Source organism: Mus musculus, chromosome 2 (assembly GCF_000001635.26).
Source record: "Mus musculus strain C57BL/6J chromosome 2, GRCm38.p6 C57BL/6J".
In the NCBI taxonomy this organism is placed as follows: domain Eukaryota; kingdom Metazoa; phylum Chordata; class Mammalia; order Rodentia; family Muridae; genus Mus; species Mus musculus.
In genome coordinates this window covers 83,802,718-83,817,564 of record NC_000068.7, presented here as the reverse complement: position 1 = coordinate 83,817,564, position 14,847 = coordinate 83,802,718, and the positions used below count along the sequence as shown (strand labels likewise).

General features: G+C 41.1%; 2 protein-coding genes across 4 annotated transcripts in view; both read right to left on the bottom strand.

Annotated features, from left to right (window-relative positions):
* Fam171b (family with sequence similarity 171, member B) overlaps positions 1 to 5,002 on the bottom strand; it is a 70,972-nt gene extending 65,970 nt beyond the window's left edge. The window contains exon 1 of one of the 2 annotated variants that reach the window (XM_006499465.2): positions 4,588 to 5,002. Coding sequence is in view for 1 of the 2 variants with exons in the window: in NM_175514.3 (NP_780723.1) it covers positions 4,588 to 4,816 (229 nt within the window). In the remaining variant the exon portion in view is untranslated. The remainder of the gene's footprint in view (positions 1 to 4,587) is intronic. The other variant, NM_175514.3, reaches the window with a different exon arrangement.
* A 5,645-nt stretch (positions 5,003 to 10,647) lies between these two features.
* Positions 10,648 to 14,847, bottom strand: part of Itgav (integrin alpha V) — an 84,615-nt gene continuing 80,415 nt past the window's right edge. Inside the window, exons 29-30 of one of the 2 annotated variants that reach the window (NM_008402.3) lie at positions 14,563 to 14,685; positions 10,648 to 14,325 (exon numbers count right to left, since the gene is read on the bottom strand). In NM_008402.3, the coding sequence (NP_032428.2) occupies positions 14,230 to 14,325; positions 14,563 to 14,685 (219 nt within the window). In that variant the 3' untranslated portion in view covers positions 10,648 to 14,229. The remainder of the gene's footprint in view (positions 14,326 to 14,562; positions 14,686 to 14,847) is intronic. The other variant, XM_006498807.4, reaches the window with a different exon arrangement.

Sequence of the window (14,847 nt, the reverse complement as noted above, 5' to 3'; positions counted from 1 at the left end):
CACAAGGGGACAAAGCAAACCAAATGTAGCAGATTCGAAGAAAGCTACAACATTTTATCATACGTTGGAATCTTGCTAAGAGTACAATTTTAGAAACTACAAAGGTGAAGATGGACATGTTCCCTTGCTTGCTAGAGTTAACTATTTCATTATGTGAATCAGAATATCAGAGTTCTTTAGGTAGGTACTGTACGTTTTTCATACAAAAGTAATTTCAAGTCAAGTTAAAAGAAAAGTGTGAGTAATTCGGTAATTTAACTAATCACTAGATTATGTGAGCTAGACCTCAGCCACACAGATTACTGGGTAATATCCAAATATTAAAGTATACCATTGGACCCAGCCATTCCAGTCCTATGCATTTCCAAAAGATACATAAGAAACACATTCATCCAAAGACGTAAGAATGCAGCAGCGTCAGTCACTAGAAAAAACCTAAATAATCATAACAAATGAAGCAATAAGCCGAACTCTCAATTCTCAAAATGGAATACTACTCATCAATAAAGAGAAGTAAACTACTAATGTACTGGAAAATTAATGAAATTAATAAAAAAAATTCTAAACTAAAAGAGCTAAACACAAAAGATGAGGTGATAGGGCAATCTGTACTTGGAGTTCTGTAAAATGAATACTTAATTGAGAATGAAAACAATTAAAACAGCACCGAACTCTAGATTCAGGGCAGGGTAACTTAGGAAGGAGACAATGGAGAATACAGTGATACAGACATCGGATATCTACTGGTTAGATGCAAAGAGCTATCCTAAGAGTGTGGTGAAGTGGACATTTACATATGTGTACCTGTCACTGCAAAAAAGAACTGAAAAGGAAGATCCATGAATTAGACATGATTAGATGTGTGGGGGAAGCAATATTGGCAGAATTTTGAAACTAAGTGACTGGTACAATCTATCATGGTATCATAGGTAGGTAGGTAGATAGATAGATAGATAGATAGATAGATAGATAGATTAGATATAGGTATAGGTATATTTTTCAAAATATATCTATATTACCAAAATACATGATTAAAAATTTTCAGACCAGAAAAATTATGCTTCTCAGCACTCTGTGTGCAAGGACGTTTGTGAAGAGGCACGGAGAGCCCCGCCTCCGAGCTTCTCATGGGGAATTTAATACCACTCATTATTTTCTCCACTCCCCTTGCCTCCAGCTCCACATGTCTCCTACCTAATGGGCCATCAGAGTGAATATGATATGGCTGTTTCAGCTGCCACCACCTCCCAAATTAATTCTTTGCTAGTCCCTCACATAGCTATTTCTAGCAAACACTGGGCACAGATGGGGAAATCAGGACTTCTGCATATGCTCGAGGGAATGAAGGGACATGGCAGATCCCAGACTTGGCCTTTCTTTTCTTATCACTCTCTAAAAACGATATTCCATAAGTTAATGAGAAGCAGAATCATACTTTTAAAAATTCTGATATTTTGAAGTAATACATTCCTTTTTTTTTTTTAACCTTCCTTATTTCTCAACAACACAGGGAGATTTTCAGAAGAGTGAAGTTCAGAGAATAACAACAACGGCTGATGGTCAATGTCTTTGCTAAGATGTCACTCAATGGGCTTTAGTTATCTAAATTTCGCCTGAGGGAAAAATCAGTTTTCACTTTTCATGTCCAAGGTGTGGTACCTGCCACACAGAGGCAGAGGGTAGATCAAGTGCAGTCACAACTATTTAAAGGTGTAATACATTAATACCAACCTAGGTCACAAGAGGATTATAAGTGTACTTAGGTTAGGAATCTTGTTGACAAAACCTAGGAATTGCCTCTATATCAGTATCAATTAGTTCTGTATGGACAGCCTAAAACAAACACTGAACCTAGCTAACATTAAAGATCTAAGATTACACACTGTACCGTCTGTACTTACAAATCTTTTCATGTAACATTTATTTTTACACAAATTCCAACAAAGAACTTTACAAGATGTTAACTCTTTAGCAAACACTTGGGAAATGAGCGCTCCCTGATGCAACATGTTCATCCGCCTCTGCACTCACTCATCCAACAAGCAGATGAGTGTCTAGACAGGTGCTCTTCTAGGTGAGAGAAGAACAGCAGTAACCACAACAAAGTCTATGCTCTAGTAGGCTTACTGAGAAGGGTCTGTGGCCTGGCTCAGCAGGGGAAGGGATTGCCACCAAGCCTGATGACCTGCGTTCAATTCCCAGGGACCATGTGTTTGGAGAACCAGCTCCTGCAAGTTGTCCCCTCGCCTCCTCATACATGAGTTCTGTGTCACCTACACTGGCACACCCATACACGTGTTCACAAAAACAAACAAATAAATAAATAGGTTCTTTTAAAAGACTTGTGCTGTGGATAGTAGGTGAAGGGTCAGGGGTGGGGATAAACCAGGGCATCAGAGGATGCAGGTTAGGACACATCCCTAGCCACTAGAGCTTCAGAACTCCTACAGAGAAAGCAGGAAGTGCACCTGAACCCATTGCATTGCAAATGAAAGAAGCTTTTGGACGAGAGGCATCAAGGCAAGAGCTGCAGGAGATAGAAACCAGAGGGGGCAGAGGTTTTTATAGAAATGTCTATGTGGGTAAGAAACAAAGGTTGGGGTAAGACCACCTCACTCTGGAGGTCACAATGAGTTCAAGGCGCATCTTAACTTCATCTGTGCCTGGGCTGCATCACTGGTTAACACACCATCCCAGTAACTGGCTGCACTCTACTCAGTTGTTCTCATTTGCCTCCGGGTGGGGGGTTAGAGTGTTTGAGAAAGACACAGCAGCCAAGCTGCTCTTCAGACCTTAGTGTAAACTGCTGGGCAGCACATCCTTTACCTCCATTAACCTAAATCAAACAGGAACTGATGGCTTCCGAAGTAATCATCCAAACATCCAAACATCCCTCCCAAATTACAGAAAAGACATAGTTTCACTTTCATCCTAAATACAAAAGTTTCACATTATTGCAGTTATTCATAATGCCCAGGAGAACTCATAATGCCGTGGTAACCAAACCCATTTCGCTCCTGTAAGACAAAATATATCAGAAACCATGAAACTCACCCACACTCTCCCAGACTCCCATTACACTGATCATGCAAGAAATCACTCTTGCTATGAAAACACAATCTCCAGCTTTAACATAAGCCTCATGCACTCCACGGCACTAACACTTCCGGGTACTAAAAACCCAGTAAGAACCAAAGAACTGCATACCTTTCCATTGTAACCACCTTTGAGTGCTATTAATCGGTTTAAGGGGGTAGGGGGGGTGTCAGAAATGCATGCCTTCCCCTGTGCACTTTGGTGATTTCATCCCATGCTCAAAGCACTCCAAGAAATTAAATCATCCCGGCTGTGTCATGAATCACAGCTGGCATGCCTCCGAACTGCTCTCCGATGATGAGCAAGCAAGATAATCTAAGACGCTGATTCCACTCTACAGAATTTCATTTTTAGCATCTTCTATAATGCTGCTAGGCAGATTTTAAAACAAAAATATCAGTGTTATAACACTCACTCATCTAGGGTTTGTGAAACCTCAGCCCACTACCCAGAAAATTGGTGGGGTTTTGTTGTTGTTGTTGTGTTTTGTTTTCATTTTTTAAAAAGCCCCCCCCTTTTTTCCCCCAAAGCCCAGACAGAATTTAAAATGTAAAAGGTAACTAAGTGGATTGTGGGCTGGGTAAAAGCTATTTAAACGGATAACCCAGCTCTTTGCTCTTCGGAGAGCTTTACCTGAGGGAGAGGGAAACAGAAAATAGAGGACTGTGATGGTCATATAAATTACACCCGTATCTCATCACCCTTTACCGAATGAGTCAAGAGATGGCTCATTTAAGTTCCACTACAAGGAGATTCCCCTCAGGGGGAGGGGCTGGTTATGCTACCCAAACACCACTCCAAGCTACCTGTCTCCCTCCCACATCCCTTCCTTCAACTACAAACTCCTGTTTCATTTTTTTTTCTTTCATCTTATTGTAGCAAATGCATTTTTTCCCTGTTTTTGCAAGCCGCCTTGGATCTTTCCTGGGGTAAGAAGAGAAATATAAAGAAATAGAGATCCCGCCCCCCCCCCCACTTCCCCGGTTCTAAATTTAAATACAGCAGGCAGGGAGAAACAGTGCAAACGCTGTGTGGGTGTACATGGCAAGACGGTTTGCTCAGTATCTAGGAGAGGATAGAGAAGAGAATGCTAAAGGGATTTGAGAGCGTGTGTGTGTGTGTGTGTGTGTGTGTATGTGTGTGTGTGTGTGTGTGTGTGTGTGTGTGTGTGTGTGTGTGTGTAGAAAGAAGAGGGAAAATAAGATTAGTGGAATAGTGGAAACAGGCACCCATCTTGACCATCCTTACCGTCCACCCCCACCCCACCCCCAGCCCCCGACCCTTCTGAAGCCCACTGCAGTGCTCTGCGGGAAAGATTTCCCACCCGAGCAAAGAGCTAAAGGCCGAACGGGCAACCTGGGAAGACGCGAAGGAATTGAGACCAGCAAAGATAGGCTAAGCGGAGACGAGAAAGGAGCTAAGAATCCCGGGAAGCCTGATGCGATCGCTGGCACAGAAGAAGTAAAGCAGGGCTGGGCTACCGAGACGTACCTGGAGCCACCAAAGTAGAGGATGCCCCAGGCACCTCCGGCCTCCCCTCCTCTGCCTCCTCCCGCTGCTTTTGCTCTTGCAGCTGCTGCTGCTGCTGCTGCTGGATGAGGCTGAGGTCGGAGCGACTGAGTTCGGCTCTAGCGGCCGCGGGGACCAGCCGCGCCTTCAGCAGCACAGCGGCCAGGCCGAGGAGCAGGGCGCAGGGGACGCGACGGCAGAGCCTCGCCATGGCGAAGAGCCAGGGAGCCACGGAGGCATATTGCGGGGCTGCGGGAGGCGGCGGGCGCCAGGGCTGCGGAACCCGGCCGCGCCCGCTCGCTCGCTCCCCCTCGCGCCGTCTGCGGTGCACAGCCTCGGCAGGAGGAGGAGGAGCGGGCCGGCAAGAGGATGGCGAGCCCGCTTTCGCATCCTCGCGCACGTGACCGCCGGGAGGGGCGAGCGGGGGCCTGGGCCCTGTGGCTACCCAGCAAGTGCTCTGCAAGGTGATGCTGGTGCCCAGGCGTTTAGCTAGGCGGAGATTAACAGGAAAGAGTTTCTGGCCCTTAATCTTTACCGAGGCAGCAGGAAAATGTAGAGTGGAATAAAATTCCTTCCACTAGACACCGAGGTAGAAAAAGGTGGCACATTAATTTCCTTCTAAAGCAATCAGACAACTGTGGTTCAAAAGCCAGGTTCCTTTAACGGAATAGTCTCTGCTGTCCCTTGGCCCACTTACAAGATAAACTGATATTCTCCAGGCTTTTTTTTTTTTTTTTTCTGCTTAAATGAGAATTTCTTTCTTCATCATAAATTATTCCTAATTACACCTTTTCTATTTGTAACCTATACTTTCCATGTGTTTGGAGGGTTTTTTAATTTGTTTTGTTTTTTAATGTCTTGCTAGATATGGTGGCTCACACCTTTAATTTTTAGCACTCAGGAGGTAGAGGCAGGCAAGTATTAGTAATTTGAGACCAACTTTGTTCTACATAGGGAGTTCTAGGACAGCCAGGGACTATAGAGAAAGACCCTGTCTCAAGACAAACAAACAATCAAACAAACAAATAAAAGTCTTATTTAACAAATAATAAACTAGGAGTTCTCTGTGCGTTTTAATCAGGAGCTTAGAATAAGTAAAATAGAATCCCTTCGTTCCAAATACTTACTGCCTGTTAGGGCAAGGCAATAAATATATAAGCAAAATATAGTCCACAGTGGTGGTTGCAACTGAAGAAGCAGTACAGGCATTTAGAGCTTACACAGAGTTGAAAGAAATTAAGTAAAGTCTGTGAAAGACACCGGGGAAGGTAGTCTGCACAAAATAAAAATTCACACAGAAATAGTAGATACCAAGTCGTCGAAAAACTGGAAGTGCGTTTGTGTGTGTGTGTGTGTGTGTGTGTGTGTGTGTGTGAGAGAGAGAGAGAGAGAGAGAGAGAGAGAGAGAGAGAGAGAGGCATAAAAGCATAATGTATTGGGAAAGTTTAAGCTGGGAAAGCAGTTACCAGAGGACTTATCCTTTTCTACAGTGAGTGCAGACTATTAAACTGTTTAAAAATAACTAGCAGACACTTGTGCTTACTGTGTGAGGCACTGTTCTGGCATCTCACAGATGGCAAATGCAGCAACCTTGGATGCTATATAAGCAAGCAGAAATCTACACTAAAGACCATTCTGGAGGTTGATTGGGAGAGAGATACCTACCAACCATGCTTTTAATTTTCTTTTTTGAGGGTCACTTTGCTATCAGCATGAAAGACAGATTGGAGAAGGGAAGGCAGGGAAGAGAGATGGACACATTTGAGACATTTGTGATAAAACAAAATCAAATAACAAAAAATGAGAAGTGACAAAATGCATGATCCTAAAAACAAGAGGAAAGACAGGGGAAATTGGTATTTAAGGTTGGAGTCAGCAGAGATAGATGGTTGATGGAAGTTGATGGTGACGAGGTAGGCTATGTCTGACTGGAGGTCTCAGTTGCCTGATTGAGATCTTAGGTGGCTTATGACATTATCAAGATCAGCTGTCGGAACTGATTAAAGGATAAAGCTACACTGAAGGGCCTCGGCTTTAACAAACTGGAGTGTTTTGTATTTGGAGTGCACGAGGGAAGTTCTACACATAATCTGTCTCATCTGGCTGCACGGCACTCTTCACCTTTTTAAAGCTGGCAGAACATTTGAGCTGCCTTTCTTCTCCCTGCCCTTCTCATTCTTAAGGTTGTCCCTCCCAGTGTTCCCATCTTTGTGGAGACAACAGGCTGGTTGCTCAGTGGTGGAGAAAGACTGTGGTCAAGAATATAAAAATGTTCCTATAAAATAAAATAACAGGGATTTACAAACATTCTCTCCCTGTGTTCTCAGAGCTGCTCTTGACAGTAGCTCTGAAGGTAGTGGTAGCACAGGCCTTTAATCCCAGCAGGAGGCAGTGGCAAGGGGATCTCTGTGAGTTCCAGGGCAGCCTGGTCTACAGAGTGAGCTACAGGAGTGCCAGGGCTACACAGAGAAACCCTGTCTGGAAACAAACAAACAAACCAGTATCTGCAGTGTATCTTACACAGTGACTTTACCCTAAAGTAAGTGCATATTCCTTTACCAGACTTTTACTGTAGGGCCAAGACTTCTAGTTTCTAACTACAAAAGCCAAATTATAATGCACCCCATGTTTTATAGCTTGTTACCACTGAGTCGTTTCTCCAGCTCCTGTTAACTGATGCTGACTATGTGACTCGGACATAGGTCCTTTTCAATAAGCAGTCTCTGATTTGCAAGAACCTTCTTTAGATAAAAAAGGGGCTTATGAGAAAGTCAACCTAGGACAACGATATTTAAAATGACAATAATGCCAGCAATGTCCCAGGAAATGTTATAAATGCTCCATTTTAGCAAATGTTTTAGTATCTGATCATTTCTAAAACGTCATGACCTGGGTGTGTTACTTTCCTGACACTTGAGTTCTGTGACTATCGGGACAGGAAACCCAAAACTGTACGCATCAATGTGGTTTCAATGTGTTGCGTTGAACAATATATGCATCCAGCTTTCTGTTTCTATCTCCTCAAACATCTGTGAGGAGACTGATATCCTACAGTAGCACTCTTGAAGCATCTTCCTAAAAAATTTGTTTAGGATTCTTATCTGTGTGGAGCTTTCTTGCCTGAAGTCCGTGGGGTCAGCAATGTTTCAGATCCTGTAGCACAGGCCTTCTTTACCAGATAAGGGCCTTGACATTGATCACCAACCTCATAGCAGGGCATTTGAAATATAGGAGCTGTATGGATTTGAGTATTAGGAATGTTTTATTCCACTGGAATTAGAGATACATAAAGAGGTAAGTGTCGAGGGATGCTTTTGTGCACTGTAGTCCTATGCTGATTTCTGAGTACAGTCTGGACTTGGCATTGTCACTAGTATGAAACATGAGGACACAGATGAAGAAGGTCAGGGCAAGACCAGGATGGCAGGCAATGGGACACATGGCTGGAAAGTATGTAAAAATAATTATAAAAGACACACAATCCAGGTATTTTATTTATAAGCTGTGAGCCTAGACTGGGCAGGTGTTGCGCTATTCTAACTTACATCCCAGCCATATGTCCCTTGTTACTCCTCTCCTGATCGTGTCATGGTCCATCTCCTCTCATGGTGGCAGCCTCCTCTCTCCCTGTTCTTTCTTCTTCCCCTCTCTTCTTGCAACCCCCCAGCCAGGTAACCAAAAACCCACCTACCACCCAATCACAGGCTTTAGCCTTCTACTGACCAATTAACTTGGGGGTCAAGGTTATATAGCATCACTTGGTGTACGAAAGTATCTTCTCTAAAGAAGCAACCAGATCCTGGGGGCAAGTATTTAGTATTTGAATACATAGCAGCACCAGACCAACTCCAAACAATGTAGGCTGGGAAACAGGTCAGGCCAGCACAGTTGGGTTAAGATAGATCCGAATCTTCCCAGCTTAGTGCCTGAAGCTTTCGCAACTATAGCAGGTCTTCATGTCATTGTTCAGAGCAAGGGCAGTTGTAGGAAAGCCATACTTTTACATTTGGTATCCAATGTGCTAAGCACAGAATCCAAACATGACAAATCCAAGCTTAGAGCTGGAGTAAGGTCTGACACAGGAGCCAGATCAAAAAGCCGGGCACAAAACCCACCAATTTGGGTGTGAGAAAAACGCCTCTCCCCTGTGAGCCTGAGAGCTGGGATGGAACAGAGAGCATGAGGTCTGAACTGGGCATCAAAAGCCAGGAAAGAAAGAAAGAAAGAAAGAAAGAAAGAAAGAAAGAAAGAAAGAAAGAAAGAAAGAAAGAAAGAAAGAAAACAAACAAACAAACAAACACAGCCGGGCGTGGTGGCGCAAGCCTTTAATCCCAGCACTCAGGAGGCAGAGGCAGGCGGATTTCTGAGATCGAGGCCAGCCTGGTCTACAGAGTGAGTTCCAGGACAGCCAGGGCTACACAGAGAAACCCTGTCTTGAAAAACAAAAAACAAAAAACCAAACCAAAAGAAAACAAAAAACCCACACAGAAGAAATCCAAGCACAGACAAACTTCTGATCAAATTAAATATTAAATTTTTCTGAATACATGCTGAAGAAAGAGACTAGGTATAATATATATATATGTGCAGACATAGATTGAAATTAATAAAAAAGAGAATTAAGTAAAATTAAAAAGAATAAGACACGTAAGGATGAAAATAACAATAAACAGTATTGGACCCTGTATAATACTATTTTAGATGGCTTAGAAACAAAAGATGAAAAGATGGACTTAACTGGAATCGGCTCATACATTTACAGGGAAATGGATATTATTTAAAGCAGCCCGATGAAGTAAAAATTGTAAAGTTCAGTGCTATAAGAATTGAAGATCATTGGCTTATAAATGGAGATTCTTATCTTTCTAGCAAATTTTTATTTACCCGAAGAACTTCTATTTTCTTGGTGAATTTCAGTGTACAAAGCAATGGGTTGCACAATGATGTTTCTCAAGTGTATCGAGTACTATGAATACACCCCATGCTAACCTCTCCTCACCCTCCCTTCCCGCTATTTGCCTTTTTTCCCCCCTTGAATATTCATGTCACTTTCCGTATGTGTGCTATGGTCAACAGATGAGGGAAAACATGCTGATTCTGATTTTACTCAAATTTGATAATCTCATCCATTTCCTTCAAATAATAGCATTTTTTATAAAGTCCTACTATAAATACATATTTCTCTTATCCATCCATCCATCAGTGAACTCCTAGACCGTTCCCCTAGCTTGGCTATTGTGAACAGTATTGAATAGTGTCACAATAAACATGGATGATCAACTGTATTCGGTGTGTTTAGCTTTCCAGGACTGCTAGATCTGGGGCACATTATAGTTCTATTTTCATTATCATGGGCCCTCCAGACTGATTTCCACAGGAGCTACCTTGGTTTGCATTCTCTCCATCTCCCACTAGGAGTTCCTGTTCCACACAGACCACCCAGCACTTGTTTGCTTCGTAAACAATTGCCCCTCGGACTAGGTTAAAACCAAACCTCAATGCAGTTTTGATTTACATTTCCTGGCAGCTAAAATTGAACATTTTTTTCATGTATTTAGTGGCCATTTATGTTTCATCTTTTCAGAAATGCCTGAGTCTTTTATTTGCTCATTGAAATGACTGGATGGTTTAGCGTTGTGGAGTTTAGTTTTCTGAGTTCTTTACAGCACCTAGATATTAGTGGTCTGCAGGCTGCAAAGCAGACTGAGACTTTCACCTGTTCCATAGTTAGCCTCTTTTTTCTGCTGTTTCCTTTGATGTGCAGATGCCTTTCAATTTCACATAATCTCACCGACTGATTCTTGCTATTATTTCAAGGCACTGAAACGCTAAGAATGTATCTCCTTCCGAGGAATGTGTCTTAACACCAGGCTCCCTTTGCCTTTTGTTTGTTGGTTCCCTTCCTTTAGATAACTATACCCTTAAATCTTTGCACTTGTAGGGAGCTGTGTCACCACCCTGAAGTCACTGTTTGATGCAGTATCGCTGGTTCCCGTAATTAGGAAACATGAGCTCATAGGAGAGGATAGAATCCACACAGGAAGCTGGCACCACACGTTCAAGTTTATTGTACAGTCACAAGTTACACACTGGAAACAAAGCAGAACATGGTACCTGCTTTTACTAACTCAAAACAAGTTAGCAAATGACAGATTTCAGGAGAGACTCATCTTATGTCTCACCCAATGTGGGTGATCACGAGAGAAGCCAAAAAAAATTATCTTCCAGGTTACTTAGCGAGCAAAAGAATTTGATACACACAGCTTCCAAGTTACCTTAATATACTGAAAGTGTTTTAAAACTGGTAAGGAATAGTTCATCTTCCACCTAAAATAAAATGCAGATTGGATGGTTTAGAGGTAAAAAAAACAAACAAACAAAAAAAAAAAAGCAAAGAAAAAGCAAAAAACAAAAAATTTCACCTATATATCTACAACTACAGCAGAGTTGTTCTTTTCTGCTAACAAAAAAATACTAATAAATTTCGGATTAAGATTACTAAATAGTGACTTATATTTAAGTTTCGTTACATTGTTATATTGCACTTAAGAACAATGACAACAAAATTCAAAGATTCAGTACCTCACAGGAAGTCCATGACATATCAGAAATTATAATGAATGCCAGTGTATACTGCAGATGGCATAGCCACAGGTTCATGGTTCAAATAAAAGGACCAAGTCCAAAGAAACCTTTACAAATTACTAGACATCAAGCAATTGTATTTGTCTTTTTAGATCCCATAATACATTTTGGTCATCTCCCCTTACTCATCAAATTAAATGTACAAGCTAGCCACGAGTAAGAACAAGGTGACACAGAGATAGGCAATGGCCACACACAGAGACTCTAGAACAACTTCCTTTCCTTCTCCTTGAGGCTCTCCCCAGAATTCTCTCAAATGGGGATGGATGCCACCTTGGCCTTCTGTTGCCCTACAAGAACCAGTTGCTCTACCAATATATACTTTGCCACTAAATTCCCTCCTCGGGGTTAGACTCACTACAGAAACTCACACTGTTCTCGTAAGGCGGCAACAAACTCTTGTCTGCTCTTAGTGATTTTCCTCATTATATAAATAATGTATTCATGAGGATTTACTATTAATAAGTAATATTGTAATACAGGTAGATTTAAGACAATATTTTGACTGTTTCACCTTCCGTAGTCATTCAGAACACAATCAGAATTATGATGATAATTAAACATAAGGGAGGAAAGTAACCCTCACACAGATGTTTTAAAGTACCAACTCTAAAATAAATATCTCTATAAGAAATCAGTATCCACGTTAATATTCCTCACATGTGTCAAATGTCCTCTGGATCAATCAATTTCTTTAATTAACCTATATTATGAAAATTTTATGCTTAGAAATAAATGTTAATTATTGGTAAATTACAAATATGAATCTAAAATAATCTCTTGCTATTTTGTTGACTACATGCCTATGCTGTTATGGGATAAAGAGTATCTCAACATTTTTTTCAGAGTGTTAACTCTCAAATTACAGTTCCTAAGTTTACAGAGATACAAATTTATATTTTTTAAAAGAAAATCCATGCTATTGTTGAAAACTACATCATGTTAATTTCCAATTACAAATATCTTTCAATCTCTAACAGAAAGTTATTCCTTGGCATAGAAGCCATAATAGGAATAACTGTAAAAATCAATATTGATTTTTACAAAGAATGAATTTCATTGATTTTCAGGAATGACAACTATTATGTTGACAGACAAAGAAGGTAAAAGTTTGTATAGGCCAACTTAGTGACCTGTGTGGTAGTCCTAAGTAGCTTAGAGACACTTGTCCCTAAGACCAAAATGTTTCTTAAAAGAATTTAAATGTATTGGTTTAAAAAAATAATTATTGCATATATGATTATGATCTTTCAAGCCAGAACTCATTAATTTAAAATTTTATTAAAGCTAAATATAGGGTCCTGTCTATATTCTAATTCGTACAACTCACATAAATGTGCTTCATGTTATGAAAATATATTCTCCAAATTAGCTCATCCATATGCACATGGAATTAGCCTAAGATACGGTGAGACAAACTTCAATTACTTTTAAAATGTAGAAAAATATTCAATTATTTAAGAGAAATATTTTTCATTGCTTAATGAGGACAGCATTTTAAAAAGCTATTAAAATTCTCAACTTCCAATGCATAACATGATGTAATTGCACAAAAATAGAGCTATAATTGATAGTTATCCCGGGGCCTTGAGGAACTGTGAATAAATCACCACCACTTAAGACGGTCCCGTGCTTCCTCTGCTGCCTCTATTAAAGTCCCAGAAAGGTAATTTAAATTAAAAAATGTAAGACAGAGTTAGAAGGTTTAAGGAACAAGAACTGCTTACAAAAACACCTTTGTAGCATTCTTTCTGACAGTGGAGGCAGGTTTTATAGATCACCTTGCTTAACCTGAGGTTCTACCATGCTATTGCTAGAAACCATCCCATGAGCCACCTTTGGAATGTGGGTCCCAGGCATCTCTCGTGGGGTAAGGGCGCGAGATCCAGGTTCCTATAGGTTATGAAGAAGGTCTTGAGCCATTCTCAGTTTTGGAAGTGGAAGGAAAATATGAGGACAGGAGGAAAATAAATTACTAATAATTAAACGCTCTGGTCCAATTAAAGAATGTCTTTTTGATGAGCAGTTAGAGTAGAGACCCATGGAGAGTCTCCAGGGCTTTTCCACATTGCAGGCAGCCAAACAAAGGGAATAGATGTACTTCAAAAACCCCTTCCAACTCCACGGGCTTCAGTCAGCAGCAGCAGCAGCAGCAGCAGCAGCTGAGACCACACTATTACTTAACGGGTATTTTTAATTATAAAATTTTCTGCAGGAAACGACTTAAAGGATTTGATGTAGAATTTAAATTACAAAAGTTAAAATACAATAAGACACAATGCAGACTACACATAAATAAAAACCTAACTTTCATATAAAAATACTGTACCATTGTTAATACAGGAAACTGCTGGTTTTCCTCCCAGTGTGCAGGATTGAACCCAGGGAGTTGCACACGCTTCGAAGTGAGCTATAGTCCCAGGAAAGAATTTTGATGGTATCGTGTTATTTAAAAGTTCTACTGTGTAAATGATATTAAAATCTAAGTCCATGCAATTGCAAAGTCTTCAGTAGCTTATGAAGTCAACTGTAGTGTAATGTGTACCTGTTCTAAGTGCCTGTGCAAACTTACTGATGGTCTAAATTTGAACTGCTTTACAATCCTAATTGCCCTAACGTAACGTCGAAGAGAGAAACCCCACACAGTCAATTAGGAACAGTAACTGAAGAGGTACTATGCTATGTAACGTGCTGACTCAGTGCTGTCTGTCTTATGTACACTGAACAAAGATAATCACTTGAAATTCCATCACTTAAGTCCCTAAGAACACACGTTAGTGTAGGCGAAGTAAATGTAATCTGAACTTATTCATAAAGAGAAGTCGACAAATATCCATTTCAATTTTGTGGATAAACTGAGACTGCTGGGTGCTCTCAGCAATACAGTCCTGGGATTTCACTGTTCACGAGAGATGTTGAAATCCACCACCACGGTGGTGAACTTGGAGCGGACAGAAGTGGCGCCACTTAAGAAGCACCTTAGGTTTCAGAGTTTCCTTCGCCATTCTCATGAGGCTGAAGCTGTTCTCTTTCTTGCTCTTCTTGAGGTGGTCGGACACGTTTGAAAAAGCCCATCTGCCAGTTAAAGAAAAAGCATAGTTCTAGCTCAGTAACAGATCGCTGAAAGTATGACCGACTCTATTATCACCTCGAAAATTCAAATGGCGTTTTTGTTTAGTGTCCCATCCTGAAATAAGCCCTGCTCACCAGGCAGCAACACTGTGGGTCCTTTTCTCCTTTTCTTTACTCCCTTCATCCTGTCCCTTCTTCTCTTATTCCATCCCCCTACCCCCTTCAACGCCCATTACTTACCCTGTACATTACAAATACCAACACAGCCAGTAGCAGCAGCCCTGCGAGAACTGCCAAGATGATCACCCACACAGGCACAGGCATGGGCGCCGGCTGAATGCCCCAGGTGATGTTAGTGGTGACCTGTTGCAGAAAACACACTGAGTCTTAAATAGCTCACTGGCCTAGTCAGTGAGTACTCAACTTTCTTTTAATAATAAATTTAGTGGTAGTCACACCACGTTCTTTTTCTCATACAATCATTTAGTGAGTGCACGTTAGGCATCCATAGCACATGCGTACACA